The sequence below is a fragment of the Piliocolobus tephrosceles genome, chromosome 7, assembly GCF_002776525.5.
Source record: "Piliocolobus tephrosceles isolate RC106 chromosome 7, ASM277652v3, whole genome shotgun sequence".
Lineage (NCBI taxonomy): Eukaryota > Metazoa > Chordata > Mammalia > Primates > Cercopithecidae > Piliocolobus > Piliocolobus tephrosceles.
The window spans coordinates 20,768,631-20,794,864 of record NC_045440.1 but is presented as its reverse complement, the minus strand read 5'-3'; the positions used below and the strand labels follow the sequence as shown (position 1 = coordinate 20,794,864).

The 26,234-nt window shown below is 56.8% G+C and overlaps 1 protein-coding gene across 2 annotated transcripts; it reads right to left on the bottom strand.

The window, feature by feature from the left end:
* Window positions 1-1,021: 1,021 nt before the first annotated feature.
* On the bottom strand, window positions 1,022-25,288 carry SORBS3 (sorbin and SH3 domain containing 3). 2 transcript variants are annotated; one of them, XM_023216690.2, is made up of 21 exons: window positions 24,766-25,288; window positions 22,159-22,315; window positions 21,787-21,904; window positions 19,888-20,081; window positions 18,295-18,358; window positions 15,148-15,186; window positions 14,590-14,656; window positions 12,751-12,841; window positions 12,459-12,545; window positions 12,307-12,360; window positions 11,105-11,191; window positions 10,589-10,635; window positions 9,976-10,115; window positions 9,737-9,789; window positions 9,581-9,627; window positions 9,280-9,394; window positions 7,175-7,300; window positions 5,070-5,381; window positions 4,672-4,775; window positions 4,046-4,152; window positions 1,022-1,845 (listed from the first exon to the last, which is right to left on the bottom strand). In XM_023216690.2, the coding sequence occupies exons 2-21, from the start codon at window positions 22,258-22,260 to the stop codon at window positions 1,784-1,786; spliced, it is 2,016 nt and encodes a 671-aa protein (XP_023072458.1). In that variant the 5' UTR covers window positions 22,261-22,315; window positions 24,766-25,288; the 3' UTR covers window positions 1,022-1,783. The 2 variants fall into 2 exon arrangements, with proteins under 2 accessions (XP_023072458.1, XP_023072459.1); XM_023216691.2 differs by having other exon boundaries at window positions 21,787-21,859.
* Between the last annotated feature and the right edge of the window lie 946 nt (window positions 25,289-26,234).

Genomic DNA, 26,234 nt, shown 5'->3' with positions numbered 1-26,234 from the left:
CTGCCATGGTGAGGCTCACGTTAGGTAACACATGGAGAGGCCCTGGTGCCCTGCTCACCTCTCAGCAGCAGCTGAGACACGGAGCTTCCTTTCTTGGCAGAGTGGCTGGACTCTGCCTGGACTATGCCACCACTGTCATCCCACAGGGACTCGCAAGCTCCAGGACTATAAAACCTTGTTGAAGGTCGGGCGCAGTGTCTCACGCGTGTAATCCCAGCACTTTGGGAGGCCAAGGTGGGTGGATCACCCAATGTCAGGAGTTCAAGACCAGCCTGGCCAACATGGTGAAACCCTGTCTCTACTAAAACTACAAAAATGAGCTGGGCGTGGTGCTGCAACCCTGTAATCCTAGCTACTCAGGAGGCTGAGGTGGGAAAATTGCTTGAAACCGGGAGGCAGAGGCTGCAGTGAGCCGAGATTGGGCCACTGTACTCCAGCCCGGGCGAAAGAAAGAGACCCCATCTCACAAAAATAAATAAATAAATAAATAAATAAATAAATAAATAAATACCCTTGTTCAAGAGCAGTTTTGGCTGGCTGTGCCTCACCACTCCCAGCTTCCCACAAAGGACTGCTCAAACGCCTGAGCCCGAAGAGGAGAATAAACACACACACAAGGGCTTCGGTGTGGAAATGGAGCACACAGAAGGAAAACAGCAGAACAGTTAGAAATGTCATCTAGCCCAGCAACCCCACGGTGGCAGCTCCACAATCAAAACAGTCTGCAAACAAGGCCACATTCAGTCCCCCATCTCTGATGTCTCCCTGCTACCAGGGCCTGGCACTGTTCATTCTCCCAGCACTTCTTGCCACACAGCTGCCCAATCGTGGGGGCTATCCCAGCCTGCCTGACACCCAAGGGCAGAGATCTTTGGAGGTAATAACGGTGTTTTTCCATCCTCCCCTTACACACACACCTGTCCCACCTGTCTCCCAGCACAGCCCCCAGGAGAAGGAATTCCCATCTTCCCAGACAGGAGAAGGCATCTCCTACCCCAAGGAAAAGGCCTCAGAGACAAAGTCCCTTGTGTCCAGGTTTATTTTACATTCTCTTCCAGAGGGGACGTGGGGCTGGGGGAGAGCCAGCAGGCAGGTGGGCAGCACACAGCAGTCTCCCTGGGGAACATTTGAGCCAGGCTAGTGGTGCCCGGCCCCACAGTGCGGGGTGATATTCCAGGGCCAGGCCCAGGACTTGGCAGCCCCTGGGAAGAGGTAGCCTTGGGGCCAGAGCTCTTGCCAGGCCTGGATCGCTAAGAAGGTGCTGCTGTCCCCCGCCTTGCTCCGCCCCCCACGCCCAGCTGGAGGCCAGAAGGCAAAGTGGGCAGCCGGCAAGCTGGGGTGGTGGGAGGAACCCAGCAGGCGGGGGCGGCCTTTGGTCTCTAGGAGGCTAGGAAGCTGGTCCTGGTTAGAGGAAACCCCTGGGGGCAAAGCGGAGCGCTGGTCCCTGTTAGAGGAAACGCTGGAGCAGGATGGGGGTGGGGGACTTGGGGTCTGGTCTCAATAAGGCCTGGAAATGGTCTCCACTTCAAAGCGGACCTCTGTATTTGGGGAGTGGGGTGGGGAGGAAATGAAAGGGCTGTGGGAGGAATGTCTGTGAGTCGTGGGTGGGAATCAGTCCAGGGGGCTTCGAGGGGGGTCCGAGGGAAAGGCTGCGGGGGTCGTCTGCAGATGCCGGGAGCTCAGGTCCTGGGGAAGGAGGATGTGGGCAGGGGTCATGTCCCTCCCACGAGCGCCACCGCTCCCCACCCCAGCCTGGCTGGCTCCAAGTTGCCATGGAGACCGCTCACACCGGGGCAACGTAATTTCCAGGGAATGTTCCGAATTTCTGGGTCCTCCGGGAGACACCTGAAAGAGGAAAGGCAGGAAGAGCGTTCCCCACTCCCTTCTTCAACAGGGATGCAAGGGTGAGGGCCTGCCCCCTGCCGGCAGTGCCCAGAACTGTAGGGGAGTTCTGTAGTGGAGCCCAGGGAGGGAGTTGGATTTGCTCTCCTCCTTCCTGCCCCCTAGCGGCAGAAGCTTAGATGGGCAAAGCTACACTTCCCACACTCAACAACCAAAGAATCTGAGCAATCAACAAAGGCGCATCACACTGTACACAGCGAGCAGTCACTCCCCACCTTCTCCGCAAAGTGGGGACGCAGGAGGAGGAATCACAGAACTGAAATCGGGAGAAACGTCCCTGGTCTAATACGGCACCCTCACTTGGAGATGGGTGGGAAGGCCTAAGAGAAGGCTGAATGAATTGCCTGAGAGTATCCCGATGCTTAGGAGCAAGCTTGGGATACAGATCCAGGCCTCTGGTCTACAGCCCCACAGAAACTCGTGTCTTGAAGAGGAGGAGGGGGAACCCCAGCAGGCAAAGCATCTGGGGGGGCCTGGCACCCGATGCTTCCCCAAAGCCAGCACTTCTGTTGGCTGCCTTCCTTCATGCCCTGAAGAGAGTGACGCTCTGGAGGAAACTGGCACCAGCCCAGGGTCACTGATGGAGTCACTGTGGACCCAGGCCAGGATTGCCGACCTTTGGAGCCCTGCACCTTTCCCCTGCACACCCCTGCCTCTGGAGCAGCACTTGCTCACACCTGTGTATCCCCACACCCCCCAGCTGGTTCTTCCAGCCTGGGAGGAAGAGGGAATGGAGAAATATAGAAATACAGAAATGTAATAAATATTATTGTATTCCTATATATAGAAAAATAGGAATATAAACTCAAATGAACGTCACTCCTGACCTTGGGTGAATGGATGATCCTGAGCCTCCCCTTCCAGGCTGGCACCCTGACTTCCTTGGGGGCAGCCCATGCTCGTCCCACCCCCACCCTCATCCTCTGCCCTGAGTACCTCCCTTTCCTCTCGGCCTCCCAAAATCCTTCCCCTGCCCTTCCAGGCCCAGCTCCCTCATTTCCTTTAGGAAGCCTTCCCTGACCTGCGCTAACTAAAATCGTCACCACTAGCCACGTGTGGCTGTTGGGCACTTGAGATTGGCCCATGCAACTGAGGAACTGGATTTTTAGTTTATTTCATTTGAGCTACATTTCAACAGCTGCATGCAGCTGGTGGCTGCCATACCAGAGAGGGCACAGGTCTCACCCATTCCTCTCAAAGCACTTGTGGCTCATAACACAGAAGTGGTACTTTTTCTTCTTGTCTGCATACTTTATTAGTAGTTGTAAAAAAAATTCCAAAGCAAAAGTATATCAAGTAAATTTGAATACATCTCTAAGCACCGCCTCCCTCCCCCACCAGAAGGTAGGGGCCATTCACAGGGTAGTGCTTAAGGTTCTGGGTGGGTCAGGAGACTGGCTGGCAGCTGTACAGGGATCAGATCAGGAAGGGTGGGCTGCCAGGTCAAGGGGCTGCCCAAGCAGCCCCCCAACCCATCAGGCCTCAAAACCTGCTTGGGGAGGGGCAGGGGGCTTCTGGCCACTCTCTTCTCTCTGGGGACGGCCCATCCTCTGAAGATGAGACCTGCATAGGGCCAGCCCACTCTGGGGAAAGAGGCCATGTGAAGCCGGTAGGTTCGTCACCTTGATTCAGGCCGAGGCCAACCTGAGGCTTCCTGCATTTGTCCATGGTCAGAGCTGCCCTTGGGCCAGCCCTGAGGGGCTGGGACCTTACTCCACTCCCTTTTCCTCCCAGGCTGGAGGAGCCAGCTAGGGGTTGGAGGATACACAAGTGTCAGTCCTGGTCCTTTCCACCAGGTCCTTTCCCCGAGGGCTGCTCCAGAGGCAGGGGTGTGCAGGAGGAAGGGGCAGGGCTCTGGAGGTCGGGAACCCTGGCCTGGGTCCCCAGTGACTCCATCGGTGACCCTGGACTGGTGCCAGTTTCCTCCTGGGCCTCGGCCTCTTCAGGGCATGAAGGAAGGCAGCCAACAGAAGTGCTGGCTTTGGGGAAGCATCAGGTGCCAGGCCCTCCCCAGTAGCCCGGTCGGAAGCTGAGTGGGGGGTGGTCGGCCATGAATCTTTACTGAAGTAGCACTGGCAGGCGGCAGCAGCCTACCCACATCCCCTGGGGCCCTGAGATGCCTCCTCCCGGCCTGCCCACGTACCCACAAACCAGCCATCGTCACACTGCTGCATGACATCCACCCTGTCCCCCTCGCGCAGCTCCAGCTCGTCTTCGTTCTGGGGCCTGTACTGGTACATCGCCCGGTACCTACGAGAAGCGTCATCATGGCAACCAGAGAACGGGCCCAGAGGCTCTAACCCAAGTGTTGCCACTTCCTGTGAATGCCCCAGGGTCCCTTCATGCTCTCACTAGGCCCTGCCCCAGCTCCTTGGAGCGACTCTGCCTGTGCTCAGTGCAGTCTTTCCCAGGCCTGCCTTCTGCCCTCTGGGCCCTAAGCCACTGAACCGTCGCCTCCTCTGAGCACCTGGTGCCTTCCTGTCCATTCTACCGGTTCCACACTTCAATTATACATGCACTGACCTCAGGGCTAGAAACCCAATGAGGAGACCAAGGTTACAAGACCACGTAGCTGCCAGGAGGGATTGGGAACATCACAGACCAGCGCCTCCTCCCTGCACCAAATCACCATAAGCTCTTCGAGGACAAGGGCTACCTGGTACAAGTTTCCCAAATCCACAGCTGGGGACTTGGGGGAGGGTGGAATATGGGGCACTGCCTGCCAGTGACCCCTCCCCACGTCTGATCAAGCCCTCAGATGGTACTCACGGGGTCCAGTGTATCTGAGAGGCGTTAGGAGAAGAGGTCCCCAGGTCCAGGGGATGGCTGGGACCTCGAGGGTGGGACAGAGCTGGACCAGGGGTGCCAAGATTCTGAGGATTGACAGGAGGAAAGGGATGTCAGAGGCAGGAAGATGATGGAAGAACCAAGAACACCTAGGTACCTGGGCTGGCTTTGGGATTCCATCCAGAGCTCCCTGGGCTAGAGCTCAGTAGGCTGAGGTTCCCCAGGCCAGGGTGGGGCTGCCATACTAGCTTCTGCCCTGTCACCCCACTTGTCTGTCCCAGGGCTGTCTGGGACGGATTCCCAAGTGTGGACAAGTCATGGGGGTGGGGGATGGGGGGTGGGGAGGAAGTCGGCTCTCTGGTGGAGGCAGGCTACCTCACCTGGGTCTGGGGTCTAGGCTCCTGGGTGGAGAAGGATAAGCCAGTGCGGCGGGGGGAGGTCTGCCCTCCCCAGTCGGTGGGGTCAGCTGGGCTGCGCGGGGCTGAGGGGGAGCTGGGGTGATGGGCTGAACGGGCAGCAGTGGTTAGGCGGGGAGATGCGGGGAGCTGGGGGCCGTCGTCACAGAGCCGGAGCCGGGGTTCACGAGACACCTGCACGTAGCTGGCGGGGAATATGCCTTGGCGCCCCGTGCCCGTGATGCGCCCCTCGTACCAGTTCTCATTCACCTTGCGGATCAGGCAGATGTGCTCTCCCTGAGGGGGGAAAGTCAGTGTCTGTGGGGCTTTCCTGGTGCCATGCACCCACGGGTGCCTTATCTGGGATGCATAGCAAGGTCCCTCCCCAGAGCTCCAATCACAGGTGAGCCCGTGGCTAATAATGCAGATCCAAACCCAGCTCCACCAGGTCAAGCTGTGTGTCCTCAGGCAGGCTGCTCTGTCTCTCTGAGCCTTGTTTTCTCCTCCGTTAAGTGAAAATAACCATACTGTCACTATGAGGTGTGAACGAGATCAACAGTCCACTCCTTAGGCACAGGGGACAGGTACTACCACTACTGCCCTGCCTGGGTCGTGTTCCTGCCTCACGCTGGGGGACCCTGTCATAGGTGTGTCAAAAACTCACTCCCCAGGACAGGCAGGGAGTCCTCAAGGCCACAGGCTGGCTGACGTTAGGTAGAACCACTCCCTGGGAGGGTGGCCTCCAGCCGTTGCCTTCCCCTGCTCTCTCCTGCCCCCACCTCTCTCCATCCAGCCACCTTCTTCCCCCTCTGTCCCTGGGGCCAGCTCTTCTGGGTAGCATTCACTATGGTCTGTCTTTGGCTGATTTTGGAAGCATAGTCGCTGCTCCCCAAATCAATCAAAGGCAGACCACTTCTCTGCTTTCTAGAACAGCGTTTTTCAAACTTGTTTCACCACACTCCACAGTTAAAAACATTTTAATAACAGCCCGGAATACATACATATGTGTGTACACAGAACTGCCTACAGTAGGATAAAGTGCTCTTTCTGCCCGCGACGCACGCTAACGTTTCTGTCTATACCTTTAAAAATGCTGAGTATGATCCCCTGCAACCTGCAGTTGAGGGATCTGCAGATCCCTCATAACTCTAGAAGTTTATGAGGATCTTTTAAAAATGGACCAAGGCCGGGCGCGGTGGCTCAAGCCTGTAATCCCAGCACTTTGGGAGGCCGAGACGGGCGGATCACGAGGTCAGGAGATCGAGACCATCCTGGCTAACACGGTGAAACCCCGTCTCTACTAAAAATACAAAAACTAGCCGGGCGAGGTGGCGGGCGCCTGTAGTCCCAGCTACTCCGGAGGCTGAGGCAGGAGAATGGCGTAAAACCGGGAGGCGGAGCTTGCAGTGAGCTGAGATCCAGCCACTGCACTCCAGTCCGGGAGACAGAGCGAGACTCCGCCTCAAAAAAAAAAATAAAAAATAAAAAAGGACCAAAATGACTTGGGAGGCTGGGATAGGGGCAGGGGCAGGAGGATCGCATGAGCCCAGGAGTTCAAGGCCAGCCTGGGCAACACAGTGAGACTCTGTCTCAAAAAAAAATGCAGAAGAAGAAGAAAAAGAGACTACACTAAAGGAAGCATAATGAAAGAGACTGGGGAAAATTTTGAAATCCTGGGTGAAGCTAGGTACATCGGACTCTTTTTTTAAAAAGTGTTTTTAGGCCAGATGCGGTGGCTCATGCCTGTAATCCCAACACTTTAGGAGGCCAAGGTGGGTGAATTATGAGGTCAAGAGATTGAGACCATCCTGGCCAACATGGTGAAACCCCATCTCTACTAAAAATACAAAAATTAGCCGGGCGTGGTGGCAAGCGCCTGTAGTCCCAGCTACTCTGGAGGCTGAGGTGGGAGAATTGCTTGAACCCGGGAGGCGGAGGTTGCAGTGAGCCGAGAATGGCGCCACTGCACTCCAGCCTGGCAACAGAGCGAGACTCTGTCTCAAAAAGACAAAAAAAAGTATTTTTAGTGCACATATTTACCTACATCTTCGCCTGCCCGGACCCACCCCACCATCTCCCGCCTGGCCCACCTTGCGGAAGGACAGCTCCACCTCCAGGTCCCCCTTGAAGGTGTACTGGGCCACAGCCTCTCCATACTCCAGCACCTGGTAGGTCGGGGGCTTGATGGGCTTGGGGATCTCATCTGCAGGCAGCACCTGCATGAAGAAAGGTCATGCGAAAGATTTGGCCTGGGCATCAACATAGCACAGACTGGGGGTTCCTGTGAGACAGCAAAGAGAAGGTGGGCCTGCCCCTAGGCAGAGAAAAGATATAAACACCAGAAACAAGTCCTGAGGGCAGCCAGGGTGGGCACAGCCAAGGGCAGCTGGAGGATGGGGAGGAGTCTGGGAAGGCTCCCTGGAAGAAAAATTTTCCATAGGGGTATGTGGAGTCGGCATTACTGAATGAAAAATGCCAAGAGAAAAGATGGAAGCCAGTCCGATTAGAGAGTTGAAGTTGGACCACAGAAGAAAATGAGGCATTCCAAGCAGCAGGGAGAACTTGGGGAACTGTTCCAAAACTGAGGATTCATCCTCTTCTCACTGCCGAGAACCGGGTGTCCCTGGGTTCCAGTGTCTTGGTTCCTTCTCCCCATCTACCCCAGCAGGAGCCCAGAATCCTCATGTCCTCTTTGCTTCACTCTGCCCATAAAAATCAAGCAGCCAATAAACTATTTCACACAAAGATAGAAATGACTGGTGTATATACTTTGTTAAATTTCAGGACCAAGTGGATTATTGGGCAGGCAAGGGAGGCCTAATGATATCTATCAAATCAAGAGCCTGAATTAAACAACAACCCAACCCATGGGTCAAAGAGGAAGTCACGAAGGAGATGAGAAAACAGAGTTGACAAAAAATTAACATGTGTGAGATGCAGCTAAAGCAGCATTCTGAGGGAAATGTACAGCATTGACATTCTCACATTAGGGAAAAATAAGTTTCAAATGAATAGTCTAAACTTTTACCCTAAGAAACTTAGAAAAAGAACAAATTAAACCTAAAGCAAGCAAAAATAAGGAAATAATAAATGAAGCAGAAATCAATGAAATTGAAAACAAAAACGAGACAAAAACATCAATAAAATCCATAGATCAAGTAAATTAATAAAGCTCTAGCCAGAATAAGAGAAGACACAAATTGCCAACATCAGGAATGAAAGAGAACATATCGGCCAGGCGCGGTGGCTCACGCCTGTAATCCCAGCACTTTGGGAGGCTGAGGTGGGTGGAACACCTGACGTCAGGAGCTCGAGACCAGCCTGGCCAACATATAGTGAAACCTCGTCTCTACTAAAAAAAATTACAAAAATTATCTGGGTGTGGTGGCGCACGCCTGTAGTCCCAGCTACTTGGGAAGCTGAGGCAGGAGAATCACTCGAACCTGGGAGGTGGAGGTTGTAGTGCACCAAGATCCCGCCACTGCACTCCAGCCTGGGTGAGAGCAAGACTCCATCTCTCAAAAACAAAACAAAACAAAACAAAACAAAAAAAACGAAAGAAAGAGAAGACATCACTACATATTTTACTGACATTAAAACGATAGTAAGAGACTATAATGAACATCTTTATGCCAGTAATTTGGATAACTTGACATATCTTAAAAGTCACCTATTGCCCTTTATCTGTCAAGCCCAGAACCTGTCTCTGGAATCAGAAGACCTGGATTCAGATTCTAGATCTTTTACCTAATAACTTGTCACTGAACCTTGGCATCTCCATCTATAAAACAGAGATAAACTTTCACTCTCTGGGCAGTGAGAGGAACCAGGGCAGTAATACACCTGAAAGACGTTATGTGTGTATATGTGATTTATAAACTGTTGCATACTTCCCACTCTTGCTAGTTGCCATTAGGATGATTCCCAAAGATAGCTTTAGAAAGATGGATCTGAATGGTGAAAGTCTGGGACACGGAGGGTTGAGGAGCTGGCTGCTGGGTCCTCCCCTTGGCTGGGCTCCACCCTCATTTAGCAAACATTTCCTGGGGTCATGCAAAGCACTGGGCCAGGCTCTGTGGGGGCCGAGGACAATCCTGAGACATGGCCCAGCCCCTCACAGTTTTTTGCCTTAGGAAACCCAAGGTTTGCACTAAGTCTGTCCCAACCCCTGCTTGCTCTTGTCCCTCCTGCTCACCTCCACATAATTAGCAGGGAAGATGCCTAGGCGGCCATGGTGCTCTCCCTCCAGCCAGTTCTTGTCCACCTCCTTGTGGATGTAGACTATGTCACCCTTCTGCAGAGTCAGCTCCCTGCAGGTGAGGACCGCATGGTAAGCTGAGGCCCTCCCAAGCCTCCTTCCCTTCAGACCCTCCCCAGTACACCTTATTCCTCTCACCGCTTGGGGATGCCCACTGCAGCCCAGTCCCCCTCCCCATCCCGCTCTGGGATGGCAGAGACTGCCTTGGGTGGAATCGGAGGGGGAGGAGGGCACTTACTTGGGGGACTGCGCCTGAAAGTCAAACTTGAGCCTGGCGGCCTTCCTCTAGGCAGGGGAGAGGACAGAGTGGGCTACCTCAGTTGGGCAGGTGGCAGATCCAGGATGGTAACCTTGGGACCACTCCAGGTCCCCCACACCCTGGTCCCCTCCTTACCTTCTTCTCTTCCCTCCTGGCTGGGCTGATCCCTCCGTCAGAGGCACTAGGGTCTGTGGAGAAGCACAACCTCAGCTTGGGGAGGCCAACCCGGCGGATGGGGTTGGAATGGGGCTGCACCCCCACCTAGGGCAGGCACTGGCAGAAGCAAGGGGCTCTATGACCTGCCACCCCTGGGGCACCAGCATGCCTGCTGGGTGGGCATCTCCGTGAGAAATAGAGCAGGGCTGGGTCCTTACCTCGGGTTGAGGAAGGGTAGACAAAGTCCCTCCGACCTAGAAAGGGGCTTCCTCCATCAGCCATTCTGCGGGGGCTCAGGGACCGGGCGGAACCCAGGTAAGGTGCATTCGGGGAGCTGGAGCTCCAGGCTGAGGCCGGGCTGCACGGGGCACAGAGACTGAGCCTCCAGCCTGAGGCTCCGCGCCCCACCTTGGTCACCCCTAGACCGCTCCGACCCCCATCGCCCCCATCCCTGCCGCCTCCTCCCAGGGCGTCTCCCGGGTCCTGGGCTCTCCACAGGATGTCCTACTTCCCGAGTCGCTGCGCCGGGAAGGGTGAGGCCCGGCAGGGCCCAGCGGGAGTGCCTGGGCCGTGGCGGGGACGCCCCAACCGCGCTGCGCCCCCGGCGGCCACGACCCTCGCCCTCCGCTCGGGGTTAGCTGCCCTCGGTGGCGCGGGAACGGCGTCCCGCAGAGAGCGGCGCTGCGGTTCCTCCCGGACACTGGGCTCTGCGGTTCCCTCCTCCCCCGACTGGGCCCCGCGATCGCCCCCGTCCGCCCCGCCCGGCCGCGCCACGTTCCCTCCCGCCCGGCCCGGGACAGCCCCCTTCCTCCTCCCGCGTCTCACACTCACCCGGCCGGGGGCCGCTGCTCCGGGGCCCGCCGGGGCGCAGGCGAGCTCTGTGCGGGGAGACGGCGCAATCAGGGCCCGCGACCCCGGGACCCAGCGGCAGTCGAGGCCGCCGCCTCCGGAAAAGTTCGCGGCTCGGGAGGGGAGGAGAGCGGGCGGGACGCGGGGTCCTAGAGGCGGCCGCGCGGCCGATCCCGGAGCGGGGCGGGAACTGGGGAAGGGGCGGGGGTCCCCGAGGCTGCGGCCCGGGGGCGGGACGGGGCGGGAGCCCGGGCTTCGGGCTGACGTGGAGTCCGCTTAGAAAGGCTCCTCGGGGTCACTTGCGAAAGTCGACGCCCTGTATTTTATTTATGCAGCAGCGAGCCCGCCAGCGCCCAGGAGGGCCCGAGGCCTGTGCGCGCCGCTGGAGGCCTGACCTCGTCTGCCCGTCCTCTGCCCAGCCCAGCCGCCAAGGCTCCGGGCCCGCCCCGACAGTGCGGTCAACGGCGTGCCCCGCGGGTGAACCCAGGGGGCTGGCACCTTGGGGGACGGCAGTCGGGTCTCAATTGCCCGCAGGTCCTTGTCCAGCTCGGCGCTCAGCTTGGCCAGCTCTCTCTCCAGCAGCACCTGGGGGCGGGGAGAGGCTGGGCAGTGAGGGGCAGCGCACGGTGGGGGTGGGGGCAGCGGTCAAAGGTCGGCTGCGAGAAGCAAGGCCTGCGCACTGGGCCGGCGTAAGGACAGGCCTCAGCGCACGGGCCGGGCTCCTGCCGGGAGATGTGACCCGGGGTCCCAAGAGGGCATCCCCGCCTCGGCCTCTCACCTGCCCTGCAAGCCCCCGGAGTGCCTTCACGCTTCCTGATCCCGCGATTCCGCAGCTCTACCAGTTTCTGCCAAGTTATGTCTCTCTTCCAGCACCAGTGGGGCTCCCCATTTCCTCTCCCATCTTCTCCCGCCCTCCAAGGCCTGGCTTCACTGTGCCCATCCAGGTTCCCCCGCCACCCCAGGGACTGGCGCCCCCACCCTCACGCTGCTTCCTGCCAGCCTCTGCTATGGGTCTCCGCCGGATCAGGCCCTTAGAGCTTCTCAAGGGTCCAGCTCCACCTCCAAGAATATTTCCTGATAATCCCAGTGCACACTGACCACTCCCTTCTCTGCTCCTGCTTTGGCCAACACATTTATTTAACTGAGTTAAATAATACATTTATTTATTTATTTATTTATTTATTTTTATTTTTATTTTTTTTTTTTGAGACGGAGCCTCGCTCTGTTGCCCAGGCTGGAGTGCAGTGGCCGGATTTCGGCTCACTGCAAGCTCCGCCTCCCGGGCTCCCGCCATTCTCCTGGCTCAGCCTCCGGAGTAGCTGGGACTACAGGCGCTGCCACCTCGCTGGCTAGAGTTTTTGTATTTTTTTTTTTTAGTAGAGACGGGGTTTCACCGGGTTAGCCAGGATGGTCTCGATCTCCTGACCTCGTGATCCACCCGTCTCGGCCTCCCAAAGTGCTGGGATTACAGGCTTGAGCCACCGCGCCCGGCCAATAATACATTTATTTATGTTTACTGAGCACCTCCTGTATGCCAGCCACTGTCCTGAGTGCTGGCATTACAGAAATATGCCAGCATATTTCTGGGACTGGAGAGAGAGCTCTTAGTTCGTGGCCTATGCCCATGGTCACTGGGGCCCCCAAAACCCTAATCTCCCTGGTTTATCAGGCTGCTGTCCCCAGCACCCTGCAGCACTCACCTCAATGGGCTGGGAGGGCTTCTCACCAGGGTCGTCCACCAGCGGTTTCTTGGGCTGAAGGGTAGGAAGGGTGTGTCAGAGCAGGTGAGTTCACTTTCCAAAATGTATCAGCTGAGGGTGCGTGCACACCCCGAGAGCCAGCCAGCACTCACCCTCTGCCCAGTCTCTAGTTCCTGCAGAAACTGGTTCCAGGACTCTTCTGTCCAAACATTGTCTACTTTTTCTCGGCGTCTGGGCACCTGCGTGGAGGTGGGTGGGCGTCAGCTTGTGAAGAGGGCTACTGGGACACTGGCCAGGCTCAAAATGCAGGCTTGCAGGCCCCTGCCCTTCCCGTGGGCCCACGGTGTCCTCCAAGGGATTCCAGCTGAAAGGACATCGTGGCACAGGGGCTTGGCCATACAGCATACAGCCGGGGCTGACCAGGGAACATGCTGGGTGGGCTACCTGATTTGGGGGCTGCAGCACAGTGGAGAATGCTCCAGGTCTGTAGCTGAAGGTGCTTCTAGGTAACTCTTCAGAGTGGTCCCAGCTTCTTCTGAAGAAAGGGAAGGACATCTCTTCAGCTTCCTTTTAGGGAGACTGAGGCACAAGCCAGCACACAGCCCTCTCGCCCTGCCCTTGTCCCTGCTGTGGGGTCTACTCTGCCTCTGACTCCCCTGCCCTCACTCTGGAAGCAAGGTTAAACGGTGGAAGTGTGTGAGCTCCAAGCTTAAATTCTAGCTCCATTGTTTAGTGGATGTGTGACCTTTGAACAAGTTACTGATCCCTCAGAACCTCAGGCTCAGAACCTGTAATATAGAAATGATTTGGTGAGAGAACATGTGTGAGGTGCCCGGGAGAAGGCCTCACACATATATTTGCTCCAGGTGTGGCCCGACCCTCTCATGCGGGCCATTTTGCTAAATCCTGCATGTGTGTTTGGTCTGGCCCCAGACTGTGGCTATGTGCATCTGTTCAGCTTTGAAGAAGCTGGTCTTTCTGGGTGCTGTGGCTGAGTGATCGTACACTCACGGGCAAGGAAAGCCAGAGGCAGCCCTGCCCTGCAACTCTGGCCAAGTTATTTCTGCTCGCTGGGCTTAGTTCCATGAGGGTGCTGGATTCAGTGACTCCATCTGTGAGACCATCGCAGCCACTGCAGTACAACATGGTCACATCTGCCTTAGCTCCCCTCCAGGGCCCCATTCCTGGCTGGCTTACATGGAATGTTCCAGTCTCTGTTTGAAAGTTTCCACCGAGAGGAACTGCTGCATCCGGCTTATCAAATAATGCAATGTCTGACCAAGGATTGGGATTTGTTGGCTGTAATTATGACTCCATTCTGATTTTGGTAATAATAAAAGTGATGGTGAGAATGGAATGTGTCATTCCTAACCTAAGGAAGCTGTAATCATAATTAAGCCTGTGTATTACCAATGTTGTGCAGACTTGCTATGTGCAAAACATGCATGATACATACATGATCACACTGAACCCTCTGGGCATCACCACTTAAAAGATGGGGACACAGAGGCTCAGATTGAGTGAGGTGCCCACAATCACATGGCTAGTGGCAGTGCACAGGCTTAAACCCAGAACTCAGTGTCCAAATCTTGAGCCCTTTGCCTCTGAACCTTATCAGCGTTGCCCAGAGCCACAGGCCAGTTTCAGCCATGCTAATGAGATGAGTCCCTCCCTGCAAGGGAATAAGAAACTCAACGATTTAACTCTGAGAGCAAAGATCCTGATTCCCACGGTGGTGCTGACCCCGCCAGGGCCCCAGCAGCCCGGGGGAGGGGGGCTGTGGTTTGTACAGAGGAAAGGAATGTCATCCTTATCCCTCCAAGGGGCTCCTCTCTCTGTGCTATCAGGCGGGAACTTGGGTTCTTCCACATCCCTTGTTTTCTCTCAGGTTTCAAAGTGGACAGCCCCAGGTCCAAGTTCCCCTCAACAGTTCTGTCCATGGCTGCCCTGGCCGCCCTGCTCCCTGTCTCACAAGACCGGTGGGATCTTTGGGGCAAGAGTTCCTGCTGCTGACCACAACCGCATCACAGGTGTTCCTGGCCAGGAGCGAGTGCCAGGTCCACGCCTGCCCTCCCGTCCCCTTTGGCCCTGTAGGGAAGAGAGTCTATGGGGGTGGTGGAGACCCAGAGATGGGATAGAGGCCAGAGGGACAGGAAAGTCAGACCCCACTGCCGGCTGCTGCTCCGAGGCTGTGTCGGCTGTGGCCACGAGGGGGCGCCCATCCCATGGGGTCTCACGGGCCGCGCCTCTCCGCAGCCCTCGGCCCCTCCCCACTATGCTCACCCACTGGAAGATGCTGCCGGGCCGGGCCTGTGGGCAGGTCTTCGCTGGGCTCCTAGATGCCTGGGGTCTGCAGAGGAGGTACACGAGGAAACCATTGAAGGTGGGAGGAGACAGGCCGGGACTGGGGCTGAGGGTGCCTGGGTGATTATTTAGCGTTTCAGCACCACCCCCTTGCTCCTGGGTGGATGGCGGGGACAGGGTGGTTGGTGCTCAGGGACACTGAACGTGGGCGTTGCCCCCAGAACTTTACAACGTTTACTAAATCTTCAAAGCAACTCCGGGTAGGTGATGATCTCATCTCATAGATGAGGAAAGGGAGGCCCAGAGAAATCCCGGCCAGGGAGTGGCAAGGTGCCCATTCCCCCTACAAGCTGAGGCTGTTAACTACCACCTACTGGGGGATTTGAAGTGCTCTGGAAATGAGCTATAAAAACCTCTCAAGTTGAACGGAGCCAACTGGAGAGCCCCAAAGCCAGGCGGGGCTGCAGGTCCCAGCCCCAGGGAGGGACGGACACAGGTGCAGAGCTATGGCAGGCAGGTGGGCCCGCATCCACTCACCTCTGGGTGGCTCCTCGAAGGTCCAGTCCAGCTGCAGGTCTGCAGGAGCAAAAGGGACCAGGTCATGGGACGGGGCAGAAAGCGAAGGCAGGGTGCCCTGGGAGGCAACCACAGCCGCTCCCAACATCCCTAGAGCAGGGGGCCGAGGACTGAGTCAGGGCCTGAAGAATGTCCCAAGGGAGGGAAGGAATTAGGAGGGCAGCTCTCTGGAGGGCTTGAAATGCCTCTGGCAGGCTTGGGGCCTAAGTGAGCCAAGAGGGCAGCCGCCTTGCCCAAGCCCTCCTGCTCCTCCCTCCCCGTTCCCACACACACCCTCTCCTGACCTTTGTGGACTTGCCCTCGCCACTCAGGCTGGGGAACCTCGACTTGCACCCTCTTCCAAACGCTTTCCTTCCCCATTTGCCCAGACCCACTCCTAGCTCCTCAAGGTGCCTGGGATTTCTTCCTGGGAAGAGCTACTGACCCACTGCTCCCCACGGCACGTGCGCGCCCACCCACACACACGCTACAATGGCACCTGCCTAAACGCCAGCCACATCACCCCTCACTGGACCCCACACCCTCCTCCGACTCCTGGATTTGTCTGCCTTCCCCCATAGCAAACTGTAACCAGTGACCATAAAGACCTCACCTCACCATCTCCAATCCCCCTACTCCCCGTCTTCCTAAACAGGCTTCTGCTCACCACTGCCCATCCACCCACTCTTATCAAGGATGCTGGTGACCTCCACGTTGCCAAATCTGACAGTCAATTCTAAGTCTTCATCTTACTCAACCCATCAGCTGCATTTGTCACCACTGGTCACATTCTCCTTTTGGAATTCCCTTTCCACTTGGCCCCAGGGAGATCTCTCCGTTTTCCTCCTACCTCCCTGGCTCTACCTTCTCAGTTGCCTTATTGGTTCCGCCTCATTTCTCAAACTTCTAAGCATCCAGGAGCGTGGGGCCTCAGTCCTGGGGTCTGTTTGTCTCTCTATCTCCCTAGGTGATCTTGTCTAGTCTTATGGATTGTTGTTTTCCGGAGATGGGATCATGCTGTGTTGCCCAAGGTGGACTTGAATTCCTGGGCTCCCAGGAATTGAATTGAATTCCTCAGCCTCCCAAATAGCTGAGACCATAGCTGTGTGCCACCGCACCCAGCTAGTCTTAAGGCTTTTAAACACCATCTATTCCCATGATTCACAATCTTGGCTGCACACTAGAATTACTGGGGAAACTTTAAATCAAAATCTCTCTCTCTCTTTTTTTTTTTTTGTGACTGAGGTGCCCATGCTGGAGTGCAGTGGGATGATCTCAGCTCACTGCAACCTCTGCCTCCCAGGTTCAAGCAATTATCCTGCCTCAGCCTCCGGAGTGGCTAGGATTACAGGTGCACACCACCACTCCCGGCTAATTTTGGTATTTTTGATAGAGACACGGTTTCGCCATGTTGGCCAGGCTGGTCCCAAAATCTCTTTTGAGTGAGTCCCAGGTATTTCCATCTGCAGTTTTAGACCTTGTCCCATAAACTAGACTTGGATATTCATCTGCTCACTCAATCTCTTCACTCAGAGGGAGCATGTGTCTAAAACTGAACACCTCTTTTCTTTTTTCCTTTTTTTTTTTTTTTTTTTGAGACAGAGTCTTGCTCTATCGCCCAGGCTGGAGTGAAGTGGCATGGTCTCAGCTCACTGCAACCTCCGCCTCCCAGGTTCAAGCAATTCTCCTGCCTCAGCTTCCCGAGTAGCTGGGATTACAGGTGCATGCCGCCACACCCAGCTAATTTTTTGTGGTTTTTTTTAGTAGAGACAGGGTTTCACTGTGTTGCTCAGGCTGGTCTCGAACTCCTGAACTCAGGCCATCCACCCACCTCAGCCTCCCAAAGTGCTAGGATTACAGGCGTGAGCCACCACGCCCAGCCTGTGAATGCCTCTTAAACCTGCTCCTCCTATAGGCTTTCCTGTTTTGACAAATGGCAACTCCAGTCTTCAACTTGCTGAGGTTTAAAACCACCCTTGACTGTCTCTTCCATGCCACGTCCAATCCATCAGCAAATTCCAGCGACTGCAATGTATTCATAGTCTCACCCTGTCCCACCAGGGCCACTGCTATCACCCTGGTCTACCACACAATTACCTCTTGCCTGGATTAAAGCAAAGTTGTAAAGGTGGCCTTTTCTCCCTAGCCCTTACCAGGCAAGGGAACTGGTCACCCTGCTTCCACCATTCCTTCCCCACCCCTCAGCCAGGCACAACCTTTTCAGCCATTACCTGTCAAAGCATGGCACTCTTCCGTTCAGTGGCTCCTCCTCATTTGCACCGTAAAAGCTGAAGTCCTTGTAATGGCCCACGAGGCCCCACATGCCCTGACCCCACCACCACCTCTCTAACTCCATCTCCCACCACATGCTCCTGGCTCCAGGCCAGGCTCTCCTTGCCAGTCCAGAACATGCTTCTACCTCTGGGTCTTCGGAGCTCCCTTTGCTGGAATCCCCCCTCTAGCTCTGCCAGGCCGACTCCTTCACTCCCTCCGTGGTCTGATCAAACACCACTTACAAGTGGCCTTCCTGGCCCCTCCTGGGTGAAGTAGCAGCCTCCCTGCTTGGGGCACTCCTCTGGTCTGGCTTTCTTTTTCCCTAGCCCTTTCCACCATCTGCCATGTCAAAGGTATGTGTTTAATGTGTGACTTCCTTTGATCTTTGGCACCCAGATTAGTGCTCAGCACGTGGTCCATGCTCGATAGATGGTCAAGGACTCGCTGAATGAATGGGTGACCTCAGAGCCAGCTCACAGGCACCCCCAGGGTTGGCTGCATTTTGAGTTGTGGAAGAAAACAATGCCTCCAGTAAGGAAATGACCACTAACAGTGGCATTCCAGCCTGGCAGGGAAATCAGAGAGGGACTTCAGGAAAGGAGTGGTTTCTCAGTCCCCTCAGAGGACGCTGGGGGACAGTGACTGGTCAATGTCCTTCTGGGGATGCTCTAGAGGGCACTGCTGGCTCCGAGTACAAGGAGGGGATAGCCTATTTTCAGGACTACCCATTAGAGCCTCGGGGGAGGTGGAGAGGAACCCGTTGAGCAGCTAAGTCCCCTTTTCTTTCCCTGTCTCTCCAAGCCCCAGGGCCAGAATCCACTTTGGCAGGGCGAGGACCCTGGAAGGGTAACTTACCTGGCATTTTCCGGTGAATCTGCTGGAACATTCTCCGGTACCAGTCTCTGGGGCTGTCAACACTCTGGGATCAGAAAATGCAAAGTCAGTCATCCCTGCTTATTCACCCTCCCAATAGCAAACCACCAAAGTTTTTCCCTAATGAGTCCTTTCTCTGGCCACCCCTGAACCCCCGATAGGCGAGCTGGGGAATGCTTCTCTTGTCATCTCTTTAATAACAATAGCTTCATGTAACACATCCTATATAAGTAAGATATATGGCAAGATGTCCATCGAAGTGTACGCAATAATGATGTTACGAGACTTGGGGTAATTTACATTTTTTCTCTTTGCTTTTCTTTATGTCTAGTGTTTCTACAAAGAACATTTTTCTTTTTGGGGGACACAGGGTCTCACTGTATCACACAGGCTGGAGTGAAGTGGCATGATCATAGCTCACTGCAGCCTCCAATTCCTAGGCTCAAGCAATCGTCCTGCCTCAGCCTCCTGAGTAGCTGGAACTAGAGGTGTGTACCACCTTGCCTAACTAATTTTATTTTATTTTTTGTAGAGACAGGGTCTCACTATGTTGCCCAGGCTGGTCTGGAACTTTTGGTTTCAAGTGATCCTCCTGCCTTGACCTCCCAAAGTGCTGGAATTACAGGCGTGAGTCACTGCACCTGGGCCAAAATTGACAGTAATAACGTAGGAGTGAGATGCGTGTTTCGCATCACCTGCTTCATTCAAGCTTCAAAACAGCCCTGGGAGGCAGGAAGGGTATGTTACCATCTCCAATTTCCAGATGAGAAAATGGAGCTGGCCGCTGTTTGCGGTGGCTCATGCTTGTAATCCCAGCACTTTGGGAGGCTGTGGCGGGTGGATCACAAGGTCAGCAGATCGAGACCATCCTGGCTAACATGGTGAAACTCCGTCTCTACTAAATATACAAAAAATTAGCCGGGCGTGGTGGTGTGCGCCTGTAGTCCCAGCTACTTGGGAGGCTGAGACAGGAGAATGGCGTGAACCTGGGAGGTAGAGTTTGCAGTGAGCCAATATTGCGCCACTGCACTCCAGCCTGGGCGACAGAGCAAGACTCCGTCTCAGAAAAAAAAACAAAAGAAAGAAAATAGAGCTAAGTCAAGACACGAAAGTGGATGGAAAAGGGCAGGGTATCCCCAGTCCTAACTGGACCCCCAGATCCTTCCACTCTTGCCACAGAGAGAGATCTTCTCAGACAAGACTCATTCATTCGTCCAGTCAGTCATTCATTCAGCAACCATTTCATGAGTGTCGTGACAGGCCCTGGGGATATGAAACTAAGAGAGGGTGCCCCGCAGCCTCATCCCTTACAGCAGGGTTCTCTACCTTTGAGACACTGATGGGAGTTCTAGATCTGTACCCTGCACAAACCACTTGAGCAACTCAGGCACACGAGGGTGTCCGTAGCTTCATGAGGTTTATGGCCCCTGAACCCCACCACGGTTGAACCCCTGCTTAGTCTGGGATGGTTTGGGTGTGGCCTTTATTGCCCCACCCCCACTTTAATGCACACAAGTCGAGCTTCCTGTAGATCCCTGGGCCCCATCTCTCTGTGGCCCCCAGCCCTGGACTCACGGATCGCGGGGCAATAGGCATTCCGCTCTCATCCACGGGCCCGATTCCCTCGTACTTGACCCAGCGCTTGTCCTGACGCTTGCTGTCCTTGGTCCACGTGGCTGACCAGTTCTGGGCATGCTGGGAGGCAGGGATCTTTGTGCTTGCAGAGGGCTTGCTCCCAGGGCCTGGCCAGGTCTGATAACACGTGGGGTCTGTCGGGTGCGTGCAGGAGAGCATTAGTGAAAGGCAGTGGTCTCCACCTGAACCTGTGTGTCCCTTAGCTCCTCAGAGCATGGATCTTTGTGGGTTCAAAGTTTCAACATCACGTCGTTTGTTTGAGTGGATGACTCAGTTTGTTTGTTTAAGTGAATTTAAATGGATTTTGAGAATGCTGTGCCTGGCCCTACCCCCATCCTTCTTTCCTGGGACTATCCTAAGTGCTTTCAGAATAAGGTCTGGAAATCATTACTTGTAGAGAATGCAGGGGACATCCCAGCCGGGGTGTGGCAGTAAAGATGCTGGGCTTGGAGGGGACAGACTTGAATTCAGACCCCAGCTCTGCCACCTACTGGCTGCCAAGGCCTGGGGCACATCAGTCACCCTCGCAGTGTCTCAGTTTCCACTTCTGTAAAACAAGGGTCATCGTGACAAGGATTCAGTGACAACTAGTGTGTGTGACTGTACCCAGCACAGTGCCTGACCCACAGCCAAGAGGCTCTCAGTGAAGGTCAGAAACCCATTCCCTAGACATGGTTGTGACTGAGTCCTCAACTTAGCCATAACTGTTAGCCTGTAAGTAGCTAGGGCAGCAGCATAAAGGCTTTGAGACCAGATGGACAAAGGTGTGAATTGCAGCTCAGCCTCTGTGGCTGTACGTCTCTGTGGGCGGGATTCCTTACTGGGATGCTATCAGCCATCATCACTCCTACTTCGTCAGGATATCAAGGGGTTAAATGAGGTGAGCCTTGTAAAGGATTTTTACAGTGTCCAGCATGCTCTGGGTGTTCCATAATTGTGTGGGTGTTTTTTGTTTGTTTGTTTTTGAGACAGAGTTTTGCTCTTGTTGCCCAGGCTGGAATGCAGTGGCATGATCCTAGCTCACTGCAACCTCTACCTCCCAGGTTCAAGCGATTCTACTGCCTCAACTTCCCAAATAGCTGGGATTTCAAGCGCACACCACCACACCCAGCTCATTTTTGTATTTTTAGTAGAGACAGGGTTCCGCCACGTTGGCCAGGCTGGTCTCGAACTCCTGACCTCAGGTGATCCACCCACCTCGGCTTCCCAGTGTGTGTGTGTTTTAAGTGACAGGGTCTTGCTGTGTCACCCAGACTGATAGAGACAGGGTCTTGCTATATTGCCCAGGCTGGATACTTTGTTAAATGAATAAATTCCTTTACACAGCACCTGTCTCGGGGGAATGCTGCATAAAAGATGTCACTTTAGGAGAGACATATTCAGGGCTGGCCTGCACCCAGGAGTTCCCAGGACCTCTGGGCCGGGACCTAGAGCTGCCTCTCTAACCTCCTGCTGGGCAGCCTGTTGGGCCTGAATGGGACAGTCTCCACCCCTTCCCAAGCCAACAGATACCCACATCACCTCCACCCTTCCATCCCCAGTCCCTGCAGGAGGTCCCCCTGCGCCCAGGGCTCCTGCACACTTCCTTTCCCTGGCACCGGGCTGGAGGGCGGGGAAGGGATGCATCAGCCTGCTCTCCCCAAGCGGATGATGTCTCTTGCAGAGTCAGCAGGCTCCGCAGGGAGGGACTCGTAGTGAGCCCAGAGGCCTCTGAGGAACCTCCTCATGGCCTCAAGAACCCCATCTCCCTCTGCTGCCCCTCTCGCTTGACACAAGGCAGTGCCAGATGGCAGGGCCCTGACCCTCCATCTCCGGCATGAGGCTCCTGAGCAGACCTACCCGGGTGCCGGGAAGCATCTTGTCTTGGTGTGTAGCAGCCATTGCACACAGTCCTGGGCGCGGGGTCGTGGAACTGGAAATTAAGGGTGTTGGAGCCACCATTCCGGATCACGGGCACCTGCGGGGAGGGGCCAGGAGCGGCAGCTCAGGGCCCAGCAGGGTGGGAGGGAGGGATGGCTACTAGGCACAGCCCATACCCCTCAGTGACGGTCCCAGGCCCACCTGACGATTTTGTGGGAAACCAGCGAGGCCCCCCAGAACTCTCTTCAGCCCTCCCTCCATCCCTTTCATCCTCCTGCCCCCACCTGACTAGCTAGCGTCCCAACCAACTCTGGGCCCCCAAGACACCCTCCTTCCTACTGACTCACTCACCCGTGTCCCCCGGGAGGAAGACCCTATGTGGGACTGGAGGTGGCCAGGGATGAAGTCGTCCAGGCTGAGCCCAGCGGGGAGGCTTCGGGGTGGTCCCTGCATGCTTGGGTTAAGGTTGGAGGACTCAGGGCGAGCCAGCTGCTCCTCTGCGTGTCCTCTGTGGAGAAGGAGGAAGGAAGGGAAAGCCCTGCTAGGCCGGGCTGCCCATGCCCTCTTGGCTCGACCCTGGGGTAGGGGAGGAGGGGCCAGCTGTGGGAGGGGGTCAGGATCAGCTGGGTACGAGCTCAAGGACCCAGGAAACAGGCCACGCCAGGCACCCGCCTGCAGGCTGCCCGTGCCTGCCGGCTCCCAGAGGCACAATGGGCCACTTGTTAGGCCCAGGGCAGGAGCTCTGGGTGGGAGTGGGGGAGGGGGAGCTTGGGTAAGGAGGAGGGGAGGGGTTGGCCAGGAGCCCGTGGGGCTCTCCCTGCACGGGTGCAGCCGGCTTCCCCACTCCCCTGGAGGGAAGGCACAGGGGAACTGGGGCAGCTGGCAGAGCGGGGGCCTGGGCACACAGGACTTTGTTTCAGTTCCCTCTGCCTCCCCCAGGCCCTGTGTGGGCATCTCTTGCCTGCAGGCACAAGGGATTACTCAGCCACCCGCCCACTGCCCTCTAGGAAGCAGCCAGCAGGGCCTTAAGCCCGACAGGGCCACGGGGAGCATCGGGGGGGGCATTTCCAGGCAGGAAGACCCACTCTTGCGAGGTCACAGGGAGCATCGGGCCCTTCTTTGGCCTCCTTCAGAGAATGAGGACTCAGAGGGCTCTGGGTGGGTGTAGAGAGAAGCGGTGGGTGAGGGCAAAGCTGGACCTGCTCATGCCCACGGAGAGGTGGTGCTGAGTGCCCTGGGGTGTTCTGCATGTGACCACGTGTGCATGCACATACATGCGCACCCTGGCTCCACTTTCTCCCGCCACTCCAGGCTGTTTTGTGAGTGGAGGGTCTTCCCTGACAGCACCATGCCTGCCCGCAGCCAGCTTCTTCTGCCAAGGCTGCCTTCATGCCAAGGCTGGGGAAGCGGAAGGGAGCCCCAGGCACCCAGGGAATGGAGGGGCAAGAGGGGAGCCCAGAAGGGTGGGTGCAAGAGGACAAAAAGGGGCTCCCAGTTTGGGGTGTCCAAGTGCGCTTTTTGACCCAGAGCGCTGTGCTATGGTGTCCATCCCTCCTCATCTTGGCTGCTAGACTGGACCAGAAACAGCCAAGCTCTGCCACTGCCCAGGACTGGATGGAATCAGATTTGCCTGTGCCTGTGGGGTCCTTGGGGGCTCTCAGGGAGGGCTGCAAATGCATCAGGAGGAGCTGTGTGTGTATGTGTGTGTTGGAATCTGGGTGCAGAGCTGTGAATATGACTTCTGGGGGGGCCACTGGGCAGACCACATGAGCTGCACGGGGGTTGTGGGTACAGAGGGGTGTCAGATGAACAGTGGTGGGAGGTGCAGTCATATGAGCAGTGTAAGAGTTGGGGGGACCAGAGGGGATGAAGGTAGAATAAGGCTGGGATGACTCATCCCCTGGACCCAGCTCCTGCCCAGGGCTGGCGAGGGTGCAGCCAAGGCTGGGGGCAGCTCCCTGTCTCTGGTTTGAGTTTGTGGGGACTTCTGACATTCGAGTTGCTGCGACACAGCTCTTCTGTGCCCATGCCTGACTGCGGGAAGTGGAGGGCTGAGGCTGGAGGAGGAGCAGCTCCCCAGCTGGGTCCAATTAGGACTCCCACCAAAGCAAAACATGCAGACACACCCCAGTCCCCACACTCCACCTCCCTTTGCAGGGGGAAGTTGAGGCAGGGTGGGGTGGAAGCTCAGGAGGCCTGGAGCGGGCTGGCTCCTCGCAGCGCCCCTCCCTGCCCAGCTGACTGCTTCGGGCCAAGTTGCTGGTCAGCAGCCGCTGCCTGGGCCATCAGCTGACAGCGCCTTCCTTCCCTGACCTCCCCGCCCACCTCGTGCTCAGTGAGAACTGCTCTCCTGAAGGATGGGCAGGGCAGGAGGTCCCCCACGACCTGTAGTCAGAGGTTGCTGACCCTTGGTGCCCCCATCTGCCCCTTCTCAACCCTGCTCCCTGTGACACCCCCCGGGAACCTCCAGGGAAGGGTGGTCCGAGTTCTTCTCTTGGCAGCCTGGTCAGGAGACTTAGGGAGGACTTCCAAGGAAGAGGGCAGCATCTAGGGACTGGTCCCCTATGTAGCAGAGAGCGGAGGGGTCCTCCCAGAATTCAGGCCGCCCCTCCACGCAGGCAGCCAGCCCCAGGAGCGGGCGAGGTCCCGGGAGCGGGAGAGGGGAGGCAGCACTGCTGGGGTGGACACCGGCCTTCCTGCTCTGAACACTGCCCTGGTCTTGGGGGCCCGGCCCTAAGTGCTTACCCAGGTATTTCTCAGCCACAAGGCCACGTGTACAAGGACGGATTTCTTGAATTTTGCTTTTTCTGGTATGAGGGCTGATGGGGGGCACTTCCCACCTCTTCCCAGAGTTTGGGACGCGGACCCCGGGGAGGGACTCGGTGAGGTCCCCTGGAGTTGGGCATGGGTCCCTCCCGCGGCCTCACCTACTCCCCGCCCCTCCTTCCGCAGACCTACCTTCCCCGGCGAGCAGGTGGCTGGGCCCGAGGCCGTCCGGGAGCGCAGGAGCATCCCTGCCCGGCTGCTGCCTGGCGCGGGCGCTCGGGGAAGAAGGGCAGGGAGAAGCGCGGGCCGTCGCGGCCCTCGTGACCGGGTCAGGACGGGCCGGGCCAGGCCGGGCGCCCGAGGAGGAAGAGGGAGGCCGAGGGGGCGCGCGCTGGAGGCAGGACCGTGAGAGTCGCGCGGCTGGGCGGGCGGAGTTTGGGTCTCGGATCTGGACTGCGGGCCGGGGCTGGGCCGGAGAGGAGGGGCGTGCGAGTGCCCTCCGTCCGTCGGGGCGTGCGCGGGGACTCTGGTCCCCTGCAGAGGAGGCCGGGCCGGCGGGGAGGCGGCGCCGGGAGGGGCAGCCGAGGGTCCCCGGGGAGCTCTCTCTGGTTTCCCAGCTGCCATCCCGGCCCCTACCGCGGGGCTGGCGTCTGGGAGGGGTCGGGCGGCCCGACGTGGGCCACTCAGAGTTTCCAGCGACATTTCCAGAGTGTGGGAAGCGAGCGGCCGCGCGGCGGAGCCAGGACGGGGCAGGAGTGGTGAACCGGGCGGAGCCCGGACAAGGGGGCAGGAGTGGTGAACTGGGCAAGCCGGGGGAGGCGGACAGGCCGGGAGCGAGATGAGGGCGCCCCGCAGGCAGAGTGGCAGAGTTGACCAGGGGAAGGCCCCGCCGCCTCTCGGCGCTGGGGGAGAGGGTGTGCCTGCGGCGGCGCGCGGCCGGGCGTGTGCAAACAAACAGGCGCGCGTGCACTGCAAACGTGGGGACGCTCACACACGTGCAGGCACAGGGAGGAAATCAGCCCAAGGGAGCGGCCCCCCTGGGCGTGCCGCGCCCCTGAAGAGGATAAGGGTGGGGTCCCTTTTTCGGGGACGGGATTAGGAGGGTCTTGGTGTTCCCAGACATTGTGTTTGTTTTGATCTGCCTGCTTTTCCGCTGTTCCCGCTGCTCTGAGCTGGGTCCCTAGAGCCCTGGCCCTCTTGCTCCCCATCCACTCTGGCCATCCCCTCTCCCTGTCTCTGCCCCAAGCCTCTGTGTGGCACAGGGCCTGCTTCAGAAAGTGGGAATGCTTAAGGAGCATTGACGGGCCTGGAAACACTCTGGAATCCTTTCTAGCCCTTGGGTTGGCTCAGGGATCCCCAAGCCCCAAACCAACCAACCAGCAAATAGTTACTGATCAACTTTAGATAGGAGCTGGGTGTGATCAATGCTAAATTATGAAAACTAATGTCATCTCCTGCATTCCTACTGGGTGTCAGACTGGTGCCAGAGGCCACCAAGAGCTTTGGAGTGTCTTCCAAACTCACTGCTCAACTCAAAGATTGGAAGGAAAGAGAGTGGAGAAAAGACTAATAGATTTTCAGTCCCTACCACCATTACTGCTTTAGTCTTATCTTCTCCCTCCTTCAGGTAAAGGAGCTCTCCCCAGTTGCCTTGAAATGAC